This window comes from Staurois parvus, unplaced genomic scaffold (assembly GCF_062004578.1).
Source record: "Staurois parvus isolate SC_StPar_1 unplaced genomic scaffold, SC_StPar_1.0 ptg001017l, whole genome shotgun sequence".
In the NCBI taxonomy this organism is placed as follows: domain Eukaryota; kingdom Metazoa; phylum Chordata; class Amphibia; order Anura; family Ranidae; genus Staurois; species Staurois parvus.
The window spans coordinates 625,279-647,500 of record NW_028318813.1 but is presented as its reverse complement, the minus strand read 5'-3'; the positions used below and the strand labels follow the sequence as shown (position 1 = coordinate 647,500).

General features: G+C 43.9%; 1 protein-coding gene across 1 annotated transcript in view; it reads left to right on the top strand.

The window, feature by feature from the left end:
* The window catches only part of CAMTA2 (calmodulin binding transcription activator 2), a gene marked incomplete at its 5' end in the record, with an annotated part of 144,538 nt that overhangs the window by 72,090 nt on the left and 50,226 nt on the right, over positions 1-22,222 (top strand). Inside the window, 1 exon segment of the mRNA XM_089657665.1 lies at positions 8,750-8,877. Coding sequence (XP_089513791.1) covers positions 8,750-8,877 — 128 coding nt within the window.

Below are 22,222 nucleotides of genomic sequence, written 5' to 3'. Positions count from 1 at the left end.
TCATACATACACATACTAGGGAGAATTTAGACAGGATCCAATTAACCTCCCAGCATGTCTGTGGAGTGTGGGAGGAAACCGGAATATTTATTTATTACAGGTAATTATGTATTATTATACAGGATTTATATATTATTATACAGGATTTATATATTATTATTATTATTATACAGGATTTATATATTATTATACAGGATTTATATATTATTATTATTATTATACAGGATTTATATATTATTATACAGGATTTATATATTATTATTATTATACAGGATTTATATATTATTATTATTATTATTATTATACAGGATTTATATATTATTATTATTATACAGGATTTATATATTATTATTATTATTATTATACAGGATTTATATAATTATACAGGATTTATATATTATTATTATTATTATTATACAGGATTTATATATTATTATTATTTTTATACAGGATTTATATATTATTATACAGGATTTATATATTATTATTATACAGGATTTATATATTATTATTATTATACAGGATTTATATATTATTATTATTATTATACAGGATTTATATATTATTATTATACAGGATTTATATATTATTATTATTATACAGGATTTATATATTATTATTATAATACAGGATTTATATATTATTATTATTATTATTATACAGGATTTATATATTATTATACAGAATTTATATATTATTATTATTATACAGGATTTATATATTATTATTATACAGGATTTATATATTATTATTATTATACAGGATTTATATATTATTATTATTATTATTATACAGGATTTATATATTATTATTATACAGGATTTATATATTATTATTATTATACAGGATTTATATATTATTATTATTATTATACAGGATTTATATATTATTATTATTATACAGGATTTATATATTATTATTATTCTACAGGATTTATATAGCACCTTCTATTTACGTGGTGCTTTACATTCTGTATATTGTAATACATTCACATCAGTCCCTAACCCTGACACTGTACAGTCCCTAAATATCCTAATTGTTTACCAATTAACTAATGAAATTAACATATTTTGAAAAAAAATCAGCCGCACACCAAAATGAAAGATTAAAGTGTGTCTGAGCCAATTTTTAGTTTTGGATAGCATAAGGAAGGGACATCAGCCCTGTCTTTTCAGACCCCCCCCCCCCCCCCCCAGCTGAAGAGATTTACCATGTTGTCACCAAGGGTTGGGAAATGCCTTTTACCAGAACAGCAATAGAGGGGAATCCTGCAATAATAGACATAGGCTGTGGAGACATCTGGGAGGGGATTCTCCTCACCTTGGTGAGATTTCCTCTCACTTCCTGTGTCTAGTTGATAAGAAGGGAAAGGAAATTTCTAGGGGATAGAGACAAAAAAGAAAAATCTTCAAAAAAAAATCTCATTTCATTCCTTTTAATTTTACATTGTGATTCAACCTGAAAAAAAAATGTATTGAAAGTAAAGCGTATCTAAAGCTATTTTTTTTTAATGTTGGTTGTAAGAGTCGAGGATTTGTTACCTATCATGCATTCTATGCATGAAGGTAAAAAAAACCTTCTCTGTGAAACAGCCCCCCCCCCCCCCCATACAAGCCTACGCCCCCTCGCGATCCAGTGATGTGCACTGGAGTCTCGGCTGTCCTGGGACTCCCCCTCCTCATTGACTGAGACCGCAATGCTAGCTATTGGCTCCCACGGCTGTCTGTCGCAGCCAGTAAGAAGCAAGAGTAGGGGGGGGGGGGGGTGCGAGTCGTGGCTCAGGGTTTAAAGGAACGCACGGAGCAGCAGCTGGGGAGTGCTCATGCTTGGGTGCCCCATAGCAAGCTGAAGGGAGGGAGGGGCCAGGAGTGCCGGCGGGGGACCTTAGAAGAGGAGGATCCGGCCTGCTCTGTGCAAAACCTCTACACAGAGCAGGTAAGTATGACATGTTTGTTGTTTTCGGTTTTCTTACATTTAAGCCTTTAGAATCATTTTAAAATCCATGCTGTGTGTGTTTTTTTTTTTTTTTTTTGTTTTTTTTTTTCCTTTTCATTTTTTTTTACATTTTTCATTCTATATAAAAATGGAGTTAAGGCTTTTATTTATGGATACCTGATACTTTATGGAAAATTCTAGAAGTGTAATCAATGTAGTATACCTTGCTTCCAAACCCTTTTTAATATGTGAACTTTCCAAAAAAGTTCAACGTATTTCAATAATATATGTAAGAATGCAAACCCCCTTTATTTTACACTAGATGGTTTTATCCAAGTAACCCAAGGGGATCATCTTCTAGTAAAACCATTTAAAAAGAACACCACATGCAGTGACCACATATGTTGGCATTCAAGTTGTTGCATCGATAATGATCTCCAATAACTTTCACCCCCTTCCTGCCCAGGCCAATTTTCAGCTTTCAGCGCTATCACACTTTGAATGACAATTGCGCGGTCATGCAACACTGTACCCATAACAATTTTTTAGAATTTTTTTGAGACAGATAAAGCTTTATTTTGGTGGTATTTATTCACCGCTGGGATTTTTATTTTTTTTTTGCTATAGAAGTGAAAGTCCAAAAATTTTGAAAAGTGTTTTTCTTATAAAATTTTGCAAAAAAATAATTTCATCATAAATCTTGGCCAAAATTTCTTTTTACTAAAAAATAACCCAAATTAGTTTATAACCAAAAATTCTAATTTAAAAAAAAAAAATAAATTTACATTTTTTTTTATATTTGTTTTTTTTTTTGCCTACATACTGTCATCCTAGTGTACATACTGTCACCATGGTGACACTGTACTACTTGTGGGGGGTGATGAAGATTTTTTTTTTTTTTTTTTTTACACTGATTGCTTTTACACCCATATAGCCTGTAAAAGCAATCATTTCTCCTTCTCTCTGGCTGCATTCTTGCAGCCATTGAGAAATACTGTGTGAGCTGTGATTGGTCTTGTGCCATGTGACCTCTGTGATCATTCACAGATTTTACACGTAGTAAGCAATGATGTCAGAAGTGACATCTTGCTTACTACTCTGCATGTGATCACGGATTGGCCAATCCGTGATCACATGATCGGGATCTTGCACAGAGGTCCCGAAAGACGATCGGTGTTTCAATGTGTCCGGAGGACACAGCGGGCACCAGATCGCGGTGCTGAGAGCTCCCAGGGAGCACGCACAGTTCAAAATGGCGGGCGCCGTTTATGAATGGCAACCCACCCCTGGACTGCCACTGTCCAGCCGTTTATATACAGCGGCTGGACGGCAAGTGGTTAAAAGCCCCGACAGTCCTAAAATCACCTCCGATTTTAAATACGGTTTTGGTTAAAAAAATTATTTTTTTTTTATCTGGACAGGTAGATTGGGGCCCCGATTTAGTCCCTGGACAAGTAGTTTTTTCAAAAATTTCCACACCCGTGGTATGACAGCATCAGATGGATTGTTTCATTTCTTTACTGGATATGACCAATACTAGGCTAATCCGTCTGATGATGTCACTTATTTTTCATACAATATCCAGGAGCAATTTATAGGTGAATTGTAATTTTTCTTAAAAAATACCCTTGTAGTGTCACCAATCTTGGGGTTTTGGATGCTTTCAAGTGCAGAGGAAGGGATTTGGGGACCCCAGAACCCTCCATAAAAGAGTACCTTTTACATGCCTATTTCTGTCATAAGCGATGTTATAAAAGCGATGAAAAAAATTAAAGTGCCCCCATCCCCGCATGTTTGCGCGCAAAGGTGATCACACGCATCAGTCCCGCACGCATGTAAACAGATCGGCCCACACGTGAGATATTATGGGCAATAGTTCTAGCACCAGACCTCCTCTGTAAATCTAAAGTCCTAACCTGTAATGGCTTTTAACGCGTCGCCTATGAATAGTAAAATTTACGTTGGTCACCATTGCAAGGTCGTGTGCAATTTAGAAGTGTGACATGTTTGGTATCTAATTACTCGCGTAACATATTTTTTTTTACATTTTCCAAAAAAAAATGGGGTGTGTTGTGGTTTTTTTTTTTCGTTTTTTTGTGTTTTTTTTTTTTTTTAATCTTACCCTAAAATTCAAAGTTTAGTTTGTATTTTTTTTCCTAAAAATTACGTTTGAAAAACTGTTACGCAAATACCATGTGACATTAAAAAAAAATACAAAAAAACACCTATGGAGTTTGCATGTTCTCCCTGTGCCTGTGTGGGTTTCCTTCGGGTACTCCGGTTTCCTCCCACACTCCATAGACATGCTGGTAGGTTAATTGGATCCTGTCTAAATTGTCCCTAGTATGTGTATGTATGAATGTGAGTTAGGGACCTTAGATTGTACGCCCCTTGCAATATATATATATATATATATATATATATATATATATATATACACCGGTGTGTGTGTGTGTGTATATATATATATATATATACCGGGGGGGTGTATGTATATGTGTGTGTGTGTATGTGTGTATATATATATATATATATATATATATATATATATATATATATATATATATATATATATATATATATTATGTGTGTATATATAATAATAGGCAATGTTCTGCTGTGAAACCCTGAGAACATGTTGTCCCTGAAGTTGATATGTTGAAAGCAGAAAAAATGTCCATCACAGTTTGTTGTGTATGGGGCTGTGTAGCTGCAGACCAATCAGGTTGTCCATAGTGACCTATGACCTCTGCCAATAGTGCCTACAATGGCCATCTGAGCACCAGAACTGGACCATAGAGCAATGGAAGAAGGTGGCTGGTCTGATGGGTCACGTTTTCTTTTACATCATGTGGATGGCCGGGTGTGTGTGCGTCACTTACCTGGGGAAGGGGTGGCACCAGAATACAGGATGGGAAGAAGACAAGCCGGCAGAGGCAGTGACATGCTTTAGGCAATGTTCTGCTGGGAAACCTTGAATCCTGCCATTCATGTGGATGTTACCGGACACATACCACCTACCTAAACATTGTTGGTGACCAAGTAACCCCTTGTATTCCCTGATGGCAGTGGATTCTTTCAGCAGGATAATGTGCCCTGCCACATTGCAAACAAGGTTCAAAAATGGCTTGAGGAACACAAAGATTTTAAATTGTTGACTTGGCCTCCAAATTCATCAAGCATCTGTAGGATGGGCTGGAAAAACAAGTCCAACCCATGTAGACTCCACATCACAACTTACTGGACCTAAAGGATTTGCTACTGATGGCTTGGTGCCAGATACCACAGATACCTTCAGATGTCCAGTGGTGTTCATGCTGCGACGGGTCAGGGCTGTTTTGGCGGCAAAAGGGAAACCGGCTTATTAGGTGGGTGGTCATAAAGTTACGGCTGATCGGTGTATATACCACTGAAAGCGTTTTGCAACATCCGCTGCACAATAAAACCTACCTATTGCTCCTGCCTAAAACCAAGTGAGCCGATAACTTCCGCGCTGTTATCAGTGACATTGTTCCCGGCTATCTCTGCTGACTACAGAACCCCTCTCCGCGTGTTATGGAGATGACGAAAGGAGGGCATTTCTGTAGCCCTGTCCTAGGGTGACAACCGTGCTTCTCCATAGATCCAGTATGGTAAGAGTTGTCACCCTAGAACAAGAAGTGTGTTATAGGCAGTGTCAGAGCTTGATTGATGTGACGTCATTACGTTTTTGGCTGCCAGCTACTGCGCATGTGCTGAGTAGCCAGGCTCGTTTATGTGATTGCTGTTGATGCTGTTGATGCTGGTGTCGGCTGGGACACCTCTTGAGTAAGTGCAATGAGTACCTAATAAAGGAATTGGTTTTTATAATATTGCACCATGAAGTCTTTCTGTTTCTCTCGAGTGCTTGGCATTTCCCCCCATGGATACGTTTGAAGGTGGTCCTTTATCTATTGGAGAAGTGGATTTTCGATTAACTACAAAGTTTTTCATCCTGTTATTTCGATCGATGAGGATCGGTGTGTTGCAGAGTTTCCGTTTCTGAAGATATATTTATGGATGATCTGCCATTATATTATCAAGGTTTTTTGGTGAAATTTTTCATATTTAGACACTTTTTTTGCACAAAAGTTTTTTGCACTTAAAAGTTTTTTTATAAATTTTTTTGTGGTATTGGCATATATATATTTTTTTCTGGACTTATGATTTGATGATTTCTTTATATATATTTATATATTTATACACATTTACTAGCGCAAATTATTTATTGATAGGCAGTGTCAGCAGGTGAAAATACAGACCAAAAAAAAGAAACCTAAAGCTGTCACCCCATCCAAGTTCCTGTCAGCTGAAATAATTACCTTTTTGTTTTTGTAATAAGATACATTGCAAAGTAGAATTTCCAGTTTATTCTTCATAGTCTGGGCCATGCTGACACAAACTATTTCCATTACTGAACGATGCCCCCATGTGTGCCCTGTACTCTGCTCTATGTACCTAATGCTACTACAGTAACCTGTCATCTGCTCCGGCAGCAGTCCAAGAGACTTCCCTTCCCATGAGAGTCGGACTGAGCGCTTCCCTGCCATTCAGGAGAAGCCTTGTTATTGTGGTAATGAACTCAAGGCTTCCTCTGATTGGCTGGGGTGGAGGGGCAAGGTGGATGATGCCTTGGCCAATCAGAGGAAGCCTTGTACTCATTGTTGAAACTACAAGTAACTCCTCTGACTGGCCAAGGTAGAAATCATGCCATCATCCACCATGCCTCTCCACCTCGTCCAATCAGAGGAAGCCTTGCATTCAGTAATAAAAATACAAAGTCTTTCCGCAATGACAGAGACGCACTGGGCCAGCCTCTCAAAGATTTTTCTGGCACTTTGTTTACATTTTAAAATCCATATTTTTTTTTGCTACAAAATGTCTTAGAATGCCCATATATTGTATTTTTTTTTTTTTTTTTTTAATAAAGCAGAGGCCCTAGAGAATACATTTTATTTATTTCAGGTACTTAATATAGCGCCATTAATTTACACAGCGTCATATATATATATACACACCACACACACATATATTATTATACAGGATTTATGGCGCCAACAGTTTGCTCAGCGCTTTACAATATAACGAGAGACAATACAGCAACAATACAGTTCAATACAAGAGGGATAGGAGGGCCCTGATCCTGGGAGCTTACAATCTAAGAGGGAGGGGCTACTGGTACAAAAGGTAATAACTGTGGGGGATGGACTGGTAGGAGGAGTAGAAGATTCCATTATTAGCTGAGGGCAGGATAGGCTTCCCTGAAGAGATCGGTTTTCAGAGATCGCCTAAAAGTGGGCAGAGTAGGCGATAGTCGGATAGATTGGGGTAGAGAGTTCCAGAGGATGGGGGAGGATCTGGAAAAGTCCTTAAGATGAGCATGGGAGGATGGGACAAGGGAGCTAGAGAGCAGGAGGTCATGGGAGGAGTGGAGAGGACGGTTTGGGTGATATTTGGAGACATGATTGGTGATTTAATTTGGGGCGGAGTTATAAATGGCTTTATATGATGTTGTTAATGTTTTGAATTTTTATCCGTTGGGCAACTGGAAGCCAGTGGAGGGATTGGCAATGAGGGGTGGAGGACATTGAATGGAGGCCTGTGGAGGGATTGGCAGAGAGGGATGGAGGCCAGTGGAGGGATTGGCAGAGAGGGGTGGAGGACACTGAGTGGAGGTCAGTGGAGGGATTGGCAGAGAGGGGTATCAGATACAGAACGGTTAGTAAGGTGGATGAGTCTGGCAGCAGCATTCATGATAGACTGGAGGGGGGATAGCCTGCGATGAGGTCGGCCAATGAGGAGGGAGTTACAATAGTCAAGGTGAGATATAACAAGGGAGTGAATAAGTTGCTTAGTGGTTTCCGAGGTTAGGAACGGGCGTATCTTGGAGATGTTGCGGAGGTGAAGGCTACAAGATTTGGACAGTGATTGGATTTGGGGCTGAAAGGACAGATGGGAGTCTAGGATTATACCTAGTACCCTGGCATGGGGGGAGGGACTGATGGTCGTATTATTGATCTTGATGGAGAAGTTGGGGGAGGGGGCAGGGGCTGGGGGGATTAGGATGAGCTCAGTTTTGGAAAGATTGAGGAAGTGGAGTGACATCCATGCCGATATGTCACTTATTGCCTAAAGCATGTCTTCTTCCCATCCTGTATTCTGGTGCCACCCCTTCCCCAGGTAAGTGACGCACACACACCCGGCCATCCACGTGATGTAAAAGAAAACGTGATCCATCAGACCAGCCACCTTCTTTCATTGCTCTATGGTCCAGTTCTGGTGCTTAGATGGCCATTGTAGGCACTTTTGGCAGAGGTCATGGGTCACCACGGACACCTTGATTGGTCTGCAGCTACACAACAAATTGAGATGGAAATGTTTTCTGCTTTCAACATAACTTCAGGGACAACATGTTCTCTTGCTGCTTAATATATCCCACCGACTTTCAGATGCCATTGTAATGAGGTCATTGTTGTTCACTTTACCTGTTGATGATTGTAAAGTTATGGCTGATCCGTGATAACGGGACGGAATGCGGGGAGTTCATTGTTTGGGGTTTACATACATATTAAGCCGGTGCTGACAAACCCTCGAGAACGGAGAAGGTCGCAAGAATGCCCAGATGTGATTTCTGCAGCACTTTAGTGACTTGGATCCTGTAGTGACCCAAATCAATCCATTCCTTCACTCCTGAGTGGTGATTGGTTGGTGTGATCAGCCGCTGTCATCTTCGCCCTTTGCCCAGTTGAACCATTCTGATTGTTCCTGACTCGTCTTCCTTTTTCTTGCCCCGCAGATAATCAGTTTAGGATGTCGATTCTGGAGCGATTAGAGCAGATGGAGCGCAGGATGGCAGATATGAGTTCGGGGCAGCTCCAGCACCCGTCAGCCCCACCCAGCGGCCATCGATGCGGAGACAATCAGGTGAGCGCCTGCCGGAGACGTGAAGCTCCGCCATGTTTTTTTCGTTGTATTGATCTGTGTCAGTTTTGTTTGCGATATGTACACCTTTATGGCAGGAGACTCCGCTTGGTGCCTGTGATCATTATTTATATAGTCAAGTTTGGGGGTTTGATTTCTGTTTTTGTTTTTTTTTTCATTTATGTTCATTTTTGACTTGTGTATTTTTTTTGTTCAACCTATTAACCACTTCCCGTCCGGCCGTTGTATATAAACGGCCAGACGGTGGCAGTGCAGGGTCGTGTGACCGTTTATAAACTGCCACCCCGTCCTCTGCTTGTGCGCGCTCCCTCGGAGCACGCAGCACCGCGATCCGGTGCCAGCTGTATCCTCCGGACACAGTGGAACACCGATCGTCGTACGGGACCTGTGTGCGAGGTCCCGATCATGTGATCACTGATTGGCCAATCAGTGATCACATGCAGAGTAGTAAGCAAGATGTCACTTCTGACATCATTGCTTACTACTTGTGAAATCTATGAATGATCACAGAGGTCACATGGTACAGGGCTATTCACAACAGCCTTGTACCATGTGACAAGCTGTGACCAATCACAGCTCACTCCGTAGTTCTCAATGGCTGCAAGAAAACAGCCAGAGAGGAGAAATGATTGCTTTTACAGTCTTTATAGGTATAAAAACAATCAGCGAAAAAAAATCATCACCCCCCACAAGTAGTACAGTGTCACCATGGTGACACTGTACTGCTAGGGTGACAGTATGTAAAAAAAAAAAAAAAGCATAATATAAAAATGTCAAAAAAAAGTTTAAAAATAGATTTTTGGTTATAAACTAATTTGGGTTATTTTGTTTTACTAAAAAGATAATGGAATACATTTTGGCCAAGATTTATGATGAAATATTATTTATTTGCAAAATTTTATAAGAAAAACACTTTTTTTCAAAATGTTTGGACTTTTTCCACTTTTATATCGCAAAAAAAACCCCCAGTGGTGAATAAATACCACCAAAATAAAGCTTTATCTGTCTCAAAAAATACTAAAAAATTAATATGGCTCCAGTGTTGCATGACCGCGCAATTGTCATTCAAAGTGTGATAGCGCTGAAAGCTGAAAATTGGCCTGGGCAGGAAGGGGGGGAAAGTGTCCGGACTGGAAGGGGGTGAAAGTGTCCGGACTGGAAGGGGGGGAAAGTGTCCGGACTGGAAGTGGGGGGGGGAAAGTGTCCGGACTGGAAGTGGGGGGGGGAAAGTGTCCGGACTGGAAGTGGGGGGGGAAAGTGTCCGGACTGGAAGTGGGGGGGGAAAGTGTCCGGACTGGAAGTGGGGGGGGAAAGTGTCCGGACTGGAAGTGGGGGGGGAAAGTGTCCGGACTGGAAGTGGGGGGGGAAAGTGTCCGGACTGGAAGTGGGGGGGGAAAGTGTCCGGACTGGAAGTGGGGGGGGGAAAGTGTCCGGACTGGAAGTGGGGGGGGGAAAGTGTCCGGACTGGAAGTGGGGGGGGGGAAAGTGTCCGGACTGGAAGTGGGGGGGGGAAAGTGTCCGGACTGGAAGTGGGGGGGGGAAAGTGTCCGGACTGGAAGGGGGGGAAAGTGTCCGGACTGGGAGGGGGGGAAAGTGTCCGGACTGGGAGGGGGGGAAAGTGTCCGGACTGGGAGGGGGGGAAAGTGTCCGGACTGGGAGGGGGGGAAAGTGTCCGGACTGGGAGGGGGGGAAAGTGTCCGGACTGGGAGGGGGGGAAAGTGTCCGGACTGGGAGGGGGGGAAAGTGTCCGGACTGGGAGGGGGGGAAAGTGTCCGGACTGGGAGGGGGGGAAAGTGTCCGGACTGGGAGGGGGGGAAAGTGTCCGGACTGGGAGGGGGGGAAAGTGTCCGGACTGGGAGGGGGGGAAAGTGTCCGGACTGGGAGGGGGGGAAAGTGTCCGGACTGGGAGGGGGGGAAAGTGTCCGGACTGGGAGGGGGGGAAAGTGTCCGGACTGGGAGGGGGGGAAAGTGTCCGGACTGGGAGGGGGGGAAAGTGTCCGGACTGGGAGGGGGGGAAAGTGTCCGGACTGGGAGGGGGGGAAAGTGTCCGGACTGGGAGGGGGGGAAAGTGTCCGGACTGGGAGGGGGGGAAAGTGTCCGGACTGGGAGGGGGGGAAAGTGTCCGGACTGGGAGGGGGGGAAAGTGTCCGGACTGGGAGGGGGGGAAAGTGTCCGGACTGGGAGGGGGGGAAAGTGTCCGGACTGGGAGGGGGGGAAAGTGTCCGGACTGGGAGGGGGGGAAAGTGTCCGGACTGGGAGGGGGGGAAAGTGTCCGGACTGGGAGGGGGGGAAAGTGTCCGGACTGGGAGGGGGGGAAAGTGTCCGGACTGGGAGGGGGGGAAAGTGTCCGGACTGGACTGGGAGGGGGGGGGGAGCGTCTGGACTGGAAGGGGGGGGGGAGCGTCTGGACTGGAAGGGGGGGGGGGAGCGTCCGGACTGGAAGGGGTTAACTATGTCTAACCGTAATTGCTCTGCCAGAGTGTACCTGTGTGAATTATAGGGTGTTCTGCTCCCCTAGTATAGGGTGTTCTGCTCTATGGATCCCCAGCAAACTAGAAGGCAAGATTCCCGTCCATCACTCATTATTAAAGCTGAACTCTTGGCACACAAACCTTTATTTAACCCCTCGCCCTCCAGAGGGTTTACTCCCCCCACCCCACCACCCACTTCTTGAACAAAAAAAATATTGTGCCTGCATGGGTTTCCTCCAGGTACTCCAGGTTCCTCCCACACTCCAAAGACAGGTTGGCTCCTGTCTAAATTGTCCCTAGTATGGGAGTTAGGGAGTTTAGATTGTAAGCTCTGAGGGCAGGGACTGGTGTGACTGTACAGTGTGTAAGGCGCTGCGTGAATGGCCTGCACTATATAAAGGCCGGTAATGAAATATTCTGTGCTGTAAGAAGTGGGAAGATGAGCCGGTCCCGGGAATGGTGCTACATGCATCAGAGGAGGGTTGGTTGTACCGCTTCTGTGAGGAAGGAATCGTCTCTGCAAGTCTTGCAGACCTCGGGGGGATGGAGGAGGTCGCTCTGCAGAGAGGTATGTTGTGGCAGCAGCTGAGGAAGTTGGCTCTACCGTCTTCATTTGGGATCTCCATTCAAGATCCATTTTACAATACAGGTTTTGCAGATGGCGAGGATTTATTTTTATAGGTGATGTTGTATTGCTAAGGCAGGCCATAGGCGGTCCGCTTATCAACTAAACGAAAAATCGGCCGACCCCCATTGCCGATGCCGCCACCAATGTCCACGCAAAACGGTCGTTTTTCGTAAATTTTTCAGCATGACCGATAAAAATAAATTAGATGTTCCACGAAAAACGGCCGACGGCATTGCCCCACTAACGGCGTGAATATCAGCCGATTTTTTTCGTGCGGACGAAAATTCGGCCGATAAATGACCTATCTATGGCCTGCATAAAGCATGTGGTGCGCCAAAGTGAAAATTCTTGGACCAAAACCGAAAATTCAAGACTCATTTGGCCAAAAACTGAAACGGACAGTTTTTTAAAAAATATTTATTTCAGGTACTTATATAGCGCCGTCAATGTACGCAGCACTTTACATATATATTATACATTTACATCAGTTACCGCCCCCCCATCCCCTTCCCCCCGTATAACGACTGATCTGTCTGTATGTCTCTGTGTGTGTCCTCTCCCCGTCACTGATCTGTTTGTATGTCTCTGTCCGTGTGTCCTCTCCCCGTCACTGATCTGCTTGTATGTCTCTGTGTGTGTCCTCTCCCCGTCACTGATCTGCTTGTATGTCTCTGTCCGTGTGTCCTCTCCCCGTCACTGATCTGCTTGTATGTCTCTGTCCGTGTGTCCTCTCCCCGTCACTGATCTGCTTGTATGTCTCTGTCTGTGTGTCCTCTCCCCGTCACTGATCTGCTTGTATGTCTGTGTGTGTCCTCTCCCCGTCACTGATCTGCTTGTATGTCTCTGTCTGTGTCCTCTCCCCGTCACTGATCTGCTTGTATGTCTCTGTCTGTGTCCTCTCCCCGTCACTGATCTGCTTGTATGTCTCTGTCTGTGTCCTCTCCCCGTCACTGATCTGCTTGTATGTCTGTGTCCTCTCCCCGTCACTGATCTGCTTGTATGTCTGTGTCCTCTCCCCGTCACTGATCTGCTTGTATGTCTCTGTGTGTCCTCTCCCTGTCACTGATCTGCTTGTATGTCTGTGTCCTCTCCCTGTCACTGATCTGCTTGTATGTCTGTGTCCTCTCCCCGTCACTGATCTGCTTGTATGTCTCTGTGTGTCCTCTCCCCGTCACTGATCTGCTTGTATGTCTCTGTGTGTCCTCTCCCCGTCACTGATCTGCTTGTATGTCTGTGTCCTCTCCCTGTCACTGATCTGCTTGTATGTCTGTGTCCTCTCCCTGTCACTGATCTGCTTGTATGTCTCTGTCTGTGTCCTCTCCCCGTCACTGATCTGCTTGTATGTCTGTGTCCTCTCCCCGTCACTGATCTGCTTGTATGTCTGTGTCCTCTCCCTGTCACTGATCTGCTTGTATGTCTCTGTGTGTCCTCTCCCCGTCACTGATCTGCTTGTATGTCTCTGTGTGTCCTCTCCCCGTCACTGATCTGCTTGTATGTCTCTGTCCGTGTGTCCTCTCCCCGTCACTGATCTGCTTGTATGTCTCTGTGTGTGTCCTCTCCCCGTCACTGATCTGCTTGTATGTCTCTGTGTGTCCTCTCCCCGTCACTGATCTGCTTGTATGTCTCTGTGTGTCCTCTCCCTGTCACTGATCTGCTTGTATGTCTGTGTCCTCTCCCCGTCACTGATCTGCTTGTATGTCTCTGTGTGTCCTCTCCCCGTCACTGATCTGCTTGTATGTCTCTGTCTGTGTGTCCTCTCCCCGTCACTGATCTGCTTGTATGTCTCTGTCTGTGTGTCCTCTCCCCGTCACTGATCTATTTGTATGTCTCTGTCCATGTGTCCTCTCCCCGTCACTGATCTGCTTGTATGTCTGTGTCCTCTCCCCGTCACTGATCTGCTTGTATGTCTCTGTCCGTGTGTCCTCTCCCCGTCACTGATCTGTTTGTATGTCTGTGTCTGTGTGTCCTCTCCCCGTCACTGATCTGTTTGTATGTCTCTGTGTGTCCTCTTCCAGTCACTGATCTATTTGTATGTCTGTGTGTCCTCTCCCCGTCACCAAGTACTCACTCCATAATGGTCGGGGGACATACATTGCATCGGCTCGGTGAAATGTTGGCTTTCCTTCACGCTGCACCACGGTATAGGGAGCAAATGCTGGAGGTGCCTTGGTGTCTAAGCAGTCCACACATTACAATCTGCGGTCGCAAAAGACCTGATCTAAACGGAACAATGGGGCTCCGGTGTGTGAACTGGAAATTGTCAGATTATGATGTGTGTGGTGGGGTTGTACAGTTCATGCTCTCTGTAGCAGACACAGAGATTGGAGAATCTGTAGGCGTGTGTAGATAAGTCCTACCATTTTTTTATGTGGTTAATCTTCAGATTGTACATTTTTTTGCTTTTTTTTGTTTTTTTTCTAGTGCTGTTTGTGGTAGTATTGCACAGAATATTTTAATGTGTTTAGCTGGTTTAAAGCAGACTAAATGTTAAACGTCAACCATACCATGCTTTGGATGTGTGGGGGAAAACAACAGGTTCTCTTTAATGGCGTCTCTCCAGCAACATACTCACCCTAACTATGCTGCCAGGGCCAAGAAAATTCCCAATTAGTTCTGCGTATGGGGGATATGCGTGTGTATATGTTTGTATGTATGTGTATATATATATGTGTGTGTACAGTTAGGTCCATATATATTTGGACACAGGCACAATTTTAGTTTTTTTTCAAGTATTTTCCAAAACCTATTCAAGCTCTAGTCATATAATGATCTGGGTGGACAGTGCGGACTCTCAGGTGTAATTTGAGGGGATGTACATCCAGATTGGAGGAAGGGTTTAGGAATTACAGCTCTTAAGAGTAGCCATCCCCCCTTTTTCAAGGGACCAAAAGTAATTGGATAGTTAGATCAAAAGTTGTTTCATGGCCAGGTGTGGGCTACTCCTTCGTTATTTTTTCATCAGTTAAGCAGGTAAAAGGTATTGGAATCTATTGCTGTATTTGGAATCTATTGCTGTGAATCTCCATCATGCATTCAAAGGAGTCCATGCAAGTGAAATAGACCATTGTAAGGCTTCAAAAATGAAACAAATCCATCCGAGAGATCGCAGCAACATTAGGAGCGGCCAAATCCACAGTTTGGTCCATTCTGAGGAAAGAACGCACTGGTGAGCTCAGCAACATAAAAAGGCATGGACGTCCATGGAAGACAACAGTGGTGGATGATCGCAGGATCCTCTCTATGGTAAAGATAACCCATTCACAACATCCAGAGAAGCGACAGAAGCAGCCGGATGGATTCTGACATGTTTACAGATATACTGTAAGCCCAGATTCAGCAAATCTGATTGGACGGCGCTTTACAGTACAGATGGACAATGATCCAAAACACACTGCAAAAGCAACCCAGGAGCTTTTGAAGGAAAAGAAGTGGAATATTCTGCAATGGCCGAGTCAATGACCTGATCTCAACCCAATTGAGCATGCATTTCACTTGCTGAAGGCGAAACTAAAGGCAGAAAGACCCACAAAGAACAACTGAAGACAGCTGCAGTTAGAGCCTTGCAAAGCATCAGAAAGGAGGAAACCCAGTCTTTGGTCATGTCCATGGGTTCCAGACTTCAGGCAAAGCATCAGAAAGGAGGAAACCCAGTCTTTGGTCATGTTCATGGGTTCCAGACTTCAGGCAAAGCATCAGAAAGGAGGAAACCCAGTCTTTGCCTGAAGTCTGGAACCCATGGACATTACCAAAGACTGGGTTTCCTCCTTTCTGATGCTTTGCCTGAAGTCTGGAACCCATGGACGTGACCAAAGACTGGGTTTCCTCCTTTCTGATGCTTTGCCTGAAGTCTGGAACCCATGGACATTACCATAGCATCAGAAAGGAGGAAACCCAGTCTTTGGTCACGTCCATGGGTTCCAGACTTCAGGCAAAGCATCGGGAAGGAGGAAACCCAGTCTTTGGTCATGTCCATGGGTTCCAGACTTCAGGCAAAGCATCGGGAAGGAGGAAACCCAGTCTTTGGTCACGTCCATGGGTTCCAGACTTCAGGCAAAGCATCGGGAAGGAGGAAACCCAGTCTTTGGTCATGTCCATGGGTTCCTGACTTCAGGCAAAGCATCGGGAAGGAGGAAACCCAGTCTTTGGTAATGTCCATGGGTTCCAGACTTCAGGCAAAGACTGGGTTTCCTCCTTTCTGATGCTTTGCCTGAAGTCTGGAACCCATGGACATTACCATAGCATCAGAAAGGAGGAAACCCAGTCTTTGGTCACGTCCATGGGTTCCAGACTTCAGGCAAAGCATCGGGAAGGAGGAAACCCAGTCTTTGGTCACGTCCATGGGTTCCAGACTTCAGGCAAAGCATCGGGAAGGAGGAAACCCAGTCTTTGGTCATGTCCATGGGTTCCAGACTTCAGGCAAAGCATCGGGAAGGAGGAAACCCAGTCTTTGGTCATGTCCATGGGTTCCTGACTTCAGGCAAAGCATCGGGAAGGAGGAAACCCAGTCTTTGGTCATGTCCATGGGTTCCAGACTTCAGGCAAAGACTGGGTTTCCTCCTTTCTGATGCTTTGCCTGAAGTCTGGAACCCATGGACATTACCATAGCATCAGAAAGGAGGAAACCCAGTCTTTGGTTACGTCCATGGGTTCCAGACTTCAGGCAAAGCATCGGGAAGGAGGAAACCCAGTCTTTGGTCATGTCCATGGGTTCCAGACTTCAGGCAAAGCATCGGGAAGGAGGAAACCCAGTCTTTGGTAATGTCCATGGGTTCCAGACTTCAGGCAAAGCATCGGGAAGGAGGAAACCCAGTCTTTGGTCATGTCCATGGGTTCCAGACTTCAGGTAGTCATTGCCAGTAAAGGATTCTCAACAAAATATTACAAATTAACATTTTATTTATGATTATATTCATTTGTCCAATTACTTTTGGTCCCTTGAAAAAGGGTGGATGGCTACTCTTAAGAGCTGTAATTCCTAAACCCTTCCCCCAGTTTGGATGTACATTACACCTGAGAGTGCGCACTGTCCGCCCATATCCATTATAGAACTAAAGCTGGAATATGTTTTGGTAAATACCTGAAAGAAATTGTGCCTGTGTCCAAATATATATGGACGTGTGTGTATATAATCTCTAGACACAATCACAAAGGAGATTCGTCATGGAGTAAGCATTGAAAGTTGCAATGCACGCTTTTTCCCACGCTTTATAGATTACAAGTAAGATCTCCTAAATCCAAACATTTATTAACTACTTTACGATCACCCCCCCCCCCATAATGTACTGCAGATGGGTGGCCGCTGTGAGCAAGGTGATGTTACCATACGTCGCTGCTTATTTCTGGTTTTTAGGTGCGCATGATCCCCCACCGAACACCCCCTCCAGCACCCGCACCACAGCTCTGTGTTGACATTTAGCACAGAGCTCTGCACACAGGGGGAGATCTGTCCGTTTCTTTTCCCAGGGATGAGAAATGGAGAGCTCTAGTAGTAAAAGCAGCACACTTTACACACACTACGCGTAGCTAATTACACATTTGACCCCTTGATGGCTCTAGACGTTAACCCCTTCCCAGCCAGTGTCACCTCTTAGATTGTAAGCTTTGAGCCGGGCCCTCTGTTTCCTCTTGTACCAAATTGTATTGTAACTGTACTGTCTGCCTTCATTTTGTAAAGCGCTGCGCAAACTGTTGGCGCTATATAAACCTTGTATAATAATATAATTAGTACAGTGACAGTGCATAGTATGATCGCTGTATTAATATCACTGATGAGGTCAGTGGCAGTTAGTGTCAGATTGCCTGCAGCAGTCCCATTATAGGTCACCCATCACCGCCATTAGTGGTATAAAAGAAAAAAATTCCAATATATATACCATAGTTTGTAGGCGCTACACGCAAACCAACCATTATTCACTTCTTGGGATTTTTTTTATCAGACCTGTAGCAGAATACATTTTGGCCAAAATTTTATGAAGAAATTAGATTTTTATTTTTTATTGGATATGTTATAACCGAGAGTAAAAAAAAAAATATATATATATTTTTTTCAAAATTTATTTTTATACCGCAAAAAATAAAATCCCCAGTGGTGATCAAATACCACCAAAAGAAAGCTCTATTTGGGTACAGCATTTCATGACCGCACAATTACCAGTTAAAGTAGCCCGGTGCAGTATAGCAAAAAATGTCCTGGTCCTGAAGGAGGTAAAATCTTCCAGAGCTAAAGTAATTTAAAAATGATCATTTAATCGTTCTGTTTAGGCAAAAAGGGGAAAACAAGCAGAACCCTTAAAAATACATAATATATGTTGTGAATATTGACAGGAAACCGTGATTTTAGATATGTTGTGCTTCAAACGTCCCCATTTTGTTTTAGGGAATTCACTTTTTCCCGTTTCTTTTTCTCCCCCTTTTTGCCTATGATTATTAATACTAGAGATGTGGCACTATTCTATTCTAAAGGAGAAGTACAGCCAAAACTTTTTTGGCCTTCCATTTTCAGCAAATTGAAGTCCGCTGTTGATGTCACTCTGCTGGTCCAGGCTGGGGAAAGATCTTGACCTCGAAGTCGGGATCCACCCCAGAGTCTGCAGCGGCATCTGACTGTGTCTCTGAAGCAGGAAGAGCCTGAGCCAGCCGCTCCTTCCCCCTCCACAGCCCAGCACTCTAGTCATTGGGGGGCAGAGCAGAGAGCGGTGACTGACAGTCTCTGCTCAGAGCGGAGAGGAGAACTCCGTGATCAGCGGTCATGTGATCGCTGAGTTCTCATCCTTAGAGCCGACGGGACAGATACAGCATCAGAGCATTGCTGCATCCTCCTAGGTAGGTATAAATGGGGGGGGGGGAACAAAGCCTTACTCCTCTTTTAACTAATGTAAGATAATCATTCTGTTTTATGATCAGTCCTAACCATAATAAAGAGGAAATATCTACACATCCCTTTTTACTCATGCATTCACATATTCTGGTGCTACTCTGAAATGCGATCCCTGGCGGGTCGCTTTTCAGAAGGGTGTTTGACAGGCAGTGAGGAGGCAACATATACCACCTACTTTAAACCTCGAAATGTCAACTCACCACTCCACAATTGTGTGCGTTGCATCCAGCTGCGGTGAAGCCTTCCAGTTGATTGGGTTGTGTTTGGCAGCAGTACCACCTGCCAAATGCAACATGCCATTTAATTTTTACCACGGCATCCCTGTGTCGGTGGGCATGTTGGTGTGTTCATGTACCTTTCTGTGTGTGTGTGTGTACACCATCATCTGTAATACCCAGTTCTATTTCCATCTGTATTCCCGTCTGTCTTTTTGTACAAATGCCTTCTAAGAACTGGGTGAGGACTGAGAGATGTTTTCAGGGACGGGTGTTGAGACCATTTCTCTTTGATGTTGGCTATTTTTGTACTTATAATAAACTGGCTAAGACAGGGTTGGATGGATCCCAGGAGCCCGGTCACCAGCTCCGCACCAGCTCTGTCCCTGCTCACTTCATACTGTTCATTGTATCTGGACCGGTTCTGGAAGGTCCTCTGGGTCGTGCACTAGATCTAGAAGAATTGGAGTAATGCCAATAAAACTTCCATATGTGCTCTCTATAAAGAGACCCTACACAAAACTATCTACCCTTGGTACACACTCCTGAATTCCTTCATATGATTAACTCGGTGATCACGTCCACTTGCTGGAGAAGTTCAACCAACACAGGAAGCCATTGCCACATTTAGTTTTTTTTGTTTTTTTTTTAATGTTCCAACAAATGCCCCTTCTGGTAGATGTTTGATATGCCTCGGCCAACCTATAACTTTCCAGCCATTCCACTTCCTTTTGGGAAATCTCTACCCTTGGTACACTCTCCTGAATTCTTTCATATGATTAACTTGAAAACGTCCACTTGCTAGAGAAGTTTAACACAGGAAGCCATTGCCACATTTGTTTTTTTTTTTTTGGAATGTTCTAACAGATGCCCCTTCTGGTAGATGATCATGACACGCCTCGGCCAATCTATAACTTTCCAGCCATTCCACTTCCTTCTGGGAATTCTCTACCCTTGGTACGCTCTTCTGAATTCCTTCATATGATTACCTCGGTGATCACGTCCACTTGCTGGAGATGTTCAACCAATACAGCAAGCCATTGCCACATTTTTTTTTTTTTTTTTTTTGGAATGTTCCAACAGATGCCCCTTCTGGTAGATGTTCATGACACGCCTCGGCCAATCTATAACTTTCCAGCCATTCCACTTCCTTTTGGGAATTCTCTACCCTTGGCACACACTCTTGAATTCCTTCATATAGTTAACTCGGTGATCACATCCACTTGCTGGAGATGTTCAACCAGTACAGGAAGCCATTGCCACATTTCTTTTTGGAATGTTCCAACAGATGCCCTTTCTGGTAGATGTTCATGACATGGCTCGGCCAACCTATACCTTTTCAGCCATTCTACTTCCTTCTGGGATTTCTCTACCCTTGGTACACATTCCTGAATGCCTTCATATGATTACCTCGGTGATCACATCCACTTGCTGGAGATGCTCAACCAATACAGGAAGCCATTGCCACATTTCTTTTTGGAATGTTTTAACAGATGCCCTTTCTAGTAGATGTTCATGACTTGGCTCGGCCAACCTATACCTTTTCAGCCATTCCACTTCCTTCTGGGCTTGTCCATTCCCAGCATTCCTAAAGGTTCAGGTGCCATTATCAGGTGTTTTGTAGTGTAGTGAAATGGAGACAACAAACCAAGGTCTTCTCAAACACCTACACAAAAAAGCATTCATGATGTTCAAAATGTGAAATAAAAAAATTGGTATCATTTCAGTTCAAGGTTTTGACAAAATGCCTCATTTTGAACAAAACCTTGATCTAAACAATGAAAATAATACTGTGCAGGGGTGGACTGACAACTCATGGGGCCCCCGGGCAACGGGATAATGGGGCCCCTGTGTCCTTGCCCAAACTCAAAAAAGCCTATGAAAAAGGTACCAGGGGCATCTCATGGGGCCCCCTACTGACCCCGCGGCCTCGGGCAGTGCCCGAGTTTCCAAATGGTCAGTTCGTCCCTGATACTGTGTGAATGCGTTCCCCCACCCCCCCCCCAAAAAAAAAACATGGGTCAGCTTGTCAGGTAGATTTCAAGACAATGTGGCGGATGTCTGCACACACATCAACTCCCTGTTGAGTAAAAGATGGCTTTAGCTTCTCTTCTCCACCTGTAGAGAACACCACAGATGCTTTTCAAAAAATTTGGAATGGCTACCTTTAACCCCCAAAAAGGGCGAAACGCGTACGAGGCGTTCTCCACAGGTGGGGAACAGGAGCTGAGGCTGTATTTTACTTATTTTATTCACATTCATGCAACAGGGAGTAGGTGTCTTATGTGCAGACGGCTGCCATTTTGTTGCAAACATTTTATTTGAAAACATTGAAGTTGCAATGTAAACACAAATCAGGCTGGACGGAGTAAAGGAACCCTGGAACTAACTGGAGGAAAGAGCAGAACTAATCTCAAAGTATTCTTTTGCTGAAAGAGTAGTTGATGCTCGGAATAAACTTCCATTAGAGGTGGTGAGGCAGTCAACAGTAAATGGCTTCAAACATGCTTGGGACAAGCATAGATCTATACTCGGACAATTAAGTTAAAAAAAACAGAAACCCCCCCCCCCCCAAAACAGAAAAAAAAAAATGGACAGAATTGATGGACCACTCAATTTTTCTTTGCCATCACTTTTCCGTGTTTTTATGGTTCAAAAAGAACAAAAAATGGGTGGAACATGTTCCTGCTCCTGCAGCCGATTTCCCCTCCCCCACCGTTTGACAGTGAGCCGGGGATCTTCTCCTCACACTGTCACTATTTGACTCCACCCACATGGCCACATCGTTCATTCACAAAACTCTGAATGAATGAACTACAAGTAAGGATTGCCTATGCTGCCGACAGCTTGTAGTTTTCAAAGAACTGTCATGGTGCTGTTGAGCGCTTTAGAGATCGTTAACTGATGATTCCTGTCATTACACTGACAGTCTGAAGGAGCCATGCATTGCACTCCGGATCTGCTGATCACAGTTGCAATGCTTTCCAGGCTCCTACTAAAAAAATTTAGTAAATGCATTGTTTTACCTGCAAAAAAAATGTGATTTTTTTCTTTTTTTTTTTTTTTTTTTTTTTTTTTTAAAGTTGAACTTATCTTTTAAATAAAAATAGCCAAAAATCTCATCATTTGTATTAAC